This window comes from Rhinopithecus bieti, unplaced genomic scaffold, assembly GCF_001698545.2.
Source record: "Rhinopithecus bieti isolate Rb0 unplaced genomic scaffold, ASM169854v2 scaffold_10417, whole genome shotgun sequence".
NCBI classification, from domain to species: Eukaryota; Metazoa; Chordata; class Mammalia; order Primates; family Cercopithecidae; genus Rhinopithecus; species Rhinopithecus bieti.
Window position 1 is genome coordinate 111,409 of NW_016806385.1, and position 6,079 is coordinate 117,487.

The following is a 6,079-nucleotide window of genomic DNA, read 5'->3' on the forward strand; positions in this document are numbered from 1 at the left end:
AAAAAAAAAAAAAAAAAAAAAAAATTAAAATAAGGCCCTTGAGGTGGGAGGATGATCACTTGAGCTCAGGAGTTCAAAACTGGCCTGGGCAAGAGTGAGACCCTGTCTCAAAAATTAAATAAAAATGAAATGAAATAAAATAAAATACAGTCATGTCCCCTAACTAGCCATGGAATAAGCCATGCCTAACTGCTGGTTTAGCACCCATATGCCTACAGACCTGACCAAGAGCCTATACTCCCGTTGAAACTCTTCCTCCAGGAAGAAGTTGGCTTCTTCATGCCACTACAGGGATGCGGGGCTTGGGGAAGCATGAGCAGGGCCCTGTGTGCTTAGTCACCCTCTCTGAGGCACTCATTTACCTCAAGACCTTCACCATAGATAGGCATGGGTGGTCACCAAGGAAGGTACAGGGTCCAGGGGCAGCCTAAATGACTGACACAAGCTTGTGCACAGCAGAGAATGCGGGGGTGGGGAAGTGTATGGGTGCATATGAGGAGGCATTTGGGCAATGAGCGCGTATGAATGGGAGTATGTGTGTGATGGGTGGGAGTGTGCAGGGGACATGCACAGAGAGAGTACAAGGAGTGTGTATGTGTGCATATACGGGGTAAGGAAGTGTGGGGGGACTTGGGGGGATGCGGTTGGGCGTGGGTAGAGGTGTGTGTGCATGTATGGATACAGGTGCAGCCCCATGTACACGGATGTGTATGTATTTGTGGGGTGGGGTGAGGGGAGAAGTGCATGGGTGTGTGCTGGGTGTACATATGCAGGCTGTGTATGGAAGAGTGTGCGCATTTATATGCATGCATGTGCGATGTGTGTGTGGGGGGGAGTGTGTGTGTAGGGGAGTGTATGTGTAGGGGAATGACATAAGGGCAGTATGTGGGATGTATGTAGATGTGGATATGGTGTGTCTGTAGTATCTGTGTATGTGTAGGGTGGGACAGTGTGGACAAACGGGTAAGAGTATATGTATGTAGGGAAGGGGAATGTTGGTTTGTGTTTCTGAGGAGATAGGGACAGGTGTGTGTGGTAGTAGGTGGGTGTGTAAAGTGGATGTGGAAGTGGGGTGTGCAGGGGGATACGGGTGTGTACAGGTATGTGTGCGGGGTGGGTGAAAGGAATATTTATATACGTTTAAGGTGTATATGTGTGGAGTTTGGGTGTGGACGTGGATGTGCAGGGTGTAGGTTTTTGTGTGGGCTATAAATATGGGGGTAAAGTGTGAGTGTGGGTGTGTATGCATCATGGGTATGGGTGTAGATGTGGCTACAGAGACATGGGGAGAAGTACATGAGCATGTGTGTGTGCATATGCAGAGGGTGAGAGCCATCTGCGGGGTGCAGATGTGGAGTACACAGACCGTGTGGGTATGTGGATATGTGTTCTGGAGAGACTATGTGAATGGAGTTACCTGGAGTGCTGGGAGAATGTGTTTATATGTGAGGGGCCTGGAGATGTGAATGTGGGGCTAGGTGTGTGTACTTTGTGGGGGTGAGTGAGAAATCACCGTCTACCTGCAGGTGCATGGCGGGGTGGATGTTTAAACACGTGAAGGTAAATAGGTGTGTGGCCATGGAGTGGACTGGAAGGAATATCTGTGCATGTGTGGGGTGTTTAGGGATGTGGGGCGGGTGGGTAGAGGTGAAGACAGGACAGTGGAAAATTGAAGCATCCTACAAAACCCAGCCAAGTGAAAGTCTGGAAGCAGAGACCTGGCTTGGGACCTGAAAGAAGGTATGAAGTTTGAATTGAATTTCCAGTGGCATCTAAACCTTCCAAGAAAGGGCCTGGGGATATGGGGAAGCCCCTAGCATTTGGGTAGGGGCCAGAGGATAACACCATTTTGACTGTGGTTATTAGCACCAGCTAGAGAAGCAAGGCTATCTGTTTTTAAATTCTCTAGCACTCTTTCCTCCCCTCCTTGAGAAGCCAGTCTTCCTTCCAGGCAGCAGACAGGGAACCAACCATACCTAGCACTCCAACCCGATAGTTGAGGGTGATGACGATGACATTGCCATAACTGGCGAGGACGCTGCCATCAATCATGTTGCCTGTCCCTTCCATGTAAGAGCCTCCATGGATGTAGACCATGACGGGTTTAGCACCACTGTCCCGGATGTCTGCAAGGAGAAGGGGTGAGACACAGGCTGGGTGGGATGCCCTTCTTCCCCAACCCCCGCCAGCCCGGGGGGTGGGTGCGGGCAGCAAAGCTATCCCAGGTGCCAGGACACCACTGCCATCCCTGAGGGCAGGACTCATGAGGCTGCTCAACCTGGAGCTCAAGCATCAGCCTGAGATGGTGGGACTTCAGTGATGTTTTTGAAGGCTCTGGTTTCAAGTGTCTCCCAGCTGAAGGCAGCCAGGCATGTGATATAGCCAGGCCTCAGTGGGCCATGGCTGGGCCCTTGGGGGCGGGGGGCCGCAGAAAGGGGAAGGGCTGGTCCTTTAGCCACATCAGGTGAGTCGCTGCCCTGGGCACCCAGGAGTCCTGGGACCTGACATGGCTTTAGAGAGCAGGAGCTGGGGAGCCCTGAAGCCCCCAAGACTAGACCAGTTACATGGAAAAACGGCCATTGGCAGCAGCTGGCCCCCCAGTGCAGACAGAGACAAGAGGTGTGGGAATAAGGGGTGGCACAGGGAGAGAACAAGGAAGGATGTGGGGAAAGGGGAGTGAATGGCAGAGATAGGGTGGGGGGAACCTTGTTGACATGGTTTCTTAGCCATGTGCCCATTTCCCCATTCTCCCCGGGCAGACTTAACCAGAAGCATTGGGGATGGGGCAGAACTAAGAATGACAGAGCCTGCTCCCAGTCAGCACCAAGATGAAGATGGAGCCTCCCCAGAGGCCATTCAACAAGGGACCATCAAGCAGCTGCTCCCAAGCCCAGGCAGCACGGCATCAGGGCTGGGGCAGTCAAGAGAAGGCTCCAGGCCTGATCACCTCTGCTGTAGCCTGTCAGTCTGTGAACTGGACCAATACTTTCTGCCATGCCAGCACAGCCCTACCCATCACCACTGGGCCCCCCTGAGATGCCTGGCCCCTTTGGGGCAGAGGGGCGGGGCCAGGGCATGGAGGAGGAAGGGATGCTCTCTGCTGCAGAGCAAACAGAACTTGTTTCTCCAAGGAGGAAGGCTGGTCCGATCATTGCCCAAGGATCTTATGCCATTTATTGATGGCTGTGGTGTCCTGGCCTTAGCCTGGCATTTTAGCCCACTCTTTCTGGCCTTGTCTTGTACCTACTGCAGCCCCTGGCCCTGAGACCATCTCTCTCTTTTCTAGGATAAGGCTGGGGAGGTTCTGGTGCTGCTTTTCCAGCCCCTTTGGTTGTCACTGCCTCACTCCCCAGTTCGCCGTCCTGCGGGGTCCCTTTCCCAGAAGCCAGGCTCCCTGTGAGACACAGGGGTCTCTTCACTGAAACACAGGTAATCTCCTTGATGTTCCGTTGCCTTTGTCCTCTCCCCACCCTCAGTGGTCCTGCTTTCTCTCCACTCTCCCTGCTGCTCAGTAGGGGCAGGTGCCTCTGAACCACAGAAGATGGGGAAGGGGCGGGAGACCCAGGCAAGGAGGATGTCCTCCCCATGGCTCTGCTTGTGGTCCCCTGCTCCTGCCAGCCATGTCCATCACCCCGGAACTCCCAGTGGCCAACGGGGCCAAAGACAGATGAACAGCCCAACGGCCTTGTACAGGAACAGAAACACACCAATGGACAGACAGACAGACAGACGGGGCTTCTCCCCATTGAGAAGGGGAGGGGCTCTGTGCCATGCACCAGCCGCCGCGCCCTGCAGCCCCCAAATACCTTCATCTTCATCCCCGTCATTATCCGCTAAGTCCTCGCCCTGTTTCTTAGCGCCGGATCCTGGGGACCAGACACGGGGAGACACAACAGCACAGAACAGAGAACAAAACAGAGAGAGAATTCAAAAACAGCATGACTGCAGTGTGGCCCAGCAAGCCAGCTCCGGGCCTGGGCCCAGGACAGGCAGGAGGGATGGCAAGAACTGAGGGAATGGGTGGGCTGAGGCCCAGACCTTCACCAGGATGATGGTGTTGCAGGTCCCTGCTGTGCTGGCCTCTCTGCACTGCCCTGCCCCGCCTCCCTGTCCCCAACAGCCCATCTCAACCAACTACCTTTCCAGTGAGGAATGAGGTAGCAGCAAGTGGGCCAGGGCACAGAGCCAGAGACCCACTCAGGAGAAGGATTCATTCTGGGTGGAAGGGGCTGCTCGTGTGTACACAGGCAGGTTGAGCTGGAGAGCAGGGTCAGGTACCAAGGGTGAGGGGCGACATTGCCAGCAAGGGTGGAGGTTGTGGATATGAGGTACTTAGGGCAGAGATGTGTACAGGGACCCCAGGCCTGAGCTCCTGGGGCCCAGTGGGCAGGTTCAAGCTGGGCCTCAGCTGACCCTGATCCCCACAGGAGAAAATGGGAGATGAAGCTTTCCCTCTGGTCTTCCTTGTTGGAGCCCCTGCTCTGGTTAATGGCAAATGGGGTTCCTGCCCACAGGAACCAGTGTTGAGAGCAGCAAGCATTGCTCTGAGATGTAGAGAGAGCCAGAGAGGGAGAGAGGGAGAGAAGAAAGGGGAAGAGGAGAAAGGGATGGTGAGAGAGAGAGAAAAAAAAATAGAAGAGAAACAAAGAGATAGGAATAATGGTCACAGCTCCAACCATGTACTGAATATTTACCATGTGCCAGACACTCTACTTCTGCCATATTGTTTGATCCTTACACCCCAATGAGATAGGTCCTATCCTTATTCCTGTTTCACTGATGGGGAAACTGAGGTTCAGAGGGGTAAAGTGACTTGCTCAAGATCACACAGCTAGGAAGTGCTAGAGGTGCGATTCGCACCCAGGTCTGCTTGACTCCAAAGCCCATGGTCTTTCCACTGCATCATGCCACCTTTCTGGGGTGGGGGAAAGGGGAGGGGAGGGAAGAAATAGATGAGAAAAGCAGTGGGGCATGGAGGGGAGGGGAGAGAAGGGGAAAGGAGGGTAGAGAAAAAAGAAGAGACTAGAGGTGAGAAGGGAAACATTTAGGATCTGGGGCTAAGCTGGCACAAATTCTCCTTCCTGTTCTAAGGAGGCTAGAAGTGCATCCTGGTGATGGCCAAGGAGGGAGAGGACCGGCTGTCTGGATGCTGGTCAGTGTGTGGAAACAGAGGGGGCTGTGCTGCCATCCCAGGGCTTGCTCTCTTGCATCTATGACATCAGATACCCTCAGCCTGGAAGGAGCAAAGAGCCCTCTTTCCCAGCCGGTCTGGACTCTGATGACTAGATTTCCTTACAGCCATTCATCAAAACAGGAACTGCCCTCATCCTACAAAATGGCTTTTCAACTAGGACAAGAGTACAGCTTAGGGGAGAAATTGCCTCTGGCTCCCTGAACTTCCGGTGGTACCTACCGTCTTAATACATTAGCTCAACACCTGCCAGTGCTGTCCTCAGAAACCTAATGGGACATGGGTATCATCCCTCACACTGTGGACAGCCTACCAAACAGAAAGAAGTCACTTATCCCCAGACACGAATTCCTTCCAACTTGATGGGGTGGGGTGTTGGGGAGATGGGGCAGGTCTTCCCCAGGAAACACTTCATTTCCCATCATCCCTGACTTAGAAGATATATCCCTTGTGAACCCCTCTGAGAGTGTCCCTGGGTTGCTGCATTGTCCCAGCCTTCTTCACACAGATGCCTCTGCTCCTTCAGCCTGGCACTTGCTGGGCAGCTCCTAGCTGCCATGCCTCTTACCCAGGCCAGCCTGACTGCCGACCCCCATTCCCAGACCCTGTGCCGCTGAGGGATCCCAGCCAGGCCGGCCCCCAGACCTCTGCACACCACAACCCTAAGGACCTCTGGGGATGGGTCTCCCTCAAGAGGCGGGATTTGTCACTCTTCCAAATGGCCACCAGGTCCTGGGTAGGGAACTAATTTGAACAGCGAAATGACCAAATGCCTTCCCTTGCACTGTCTGGAACCCACTTCCTGATTGGCCCATGGGACTTAGGGAAACCAGCTGAGTTTTTTTTTGTTTTGTTTTTTTTTTTTTTTTTTTTTTTTTTTTTTTTTTT

At 53.5% G+C, this 6,079-nt stretch overlaps 1 protein-coding gene across 1 annotated transcript in view; it reads right to left on the minus strand.

The window, feature by feature from the left end:
* NLGN3 (neuroligin 3) overlaps positions 1 to 6,079 on the minus strand; it is a 30,568-nt gene that overhangs the window by 17,199 nt on the left and 7,290 nt on the right. The window contains 2 exon segments of the mRNA XM_017875865.1: positions 1,977 to 2,126; positions 3,807 to 3,866. Coding sequence (XP_017731354.1) covers positions 1,977 to 2,126; positions 3,807 to 3,866 — 210 coding nt within the window.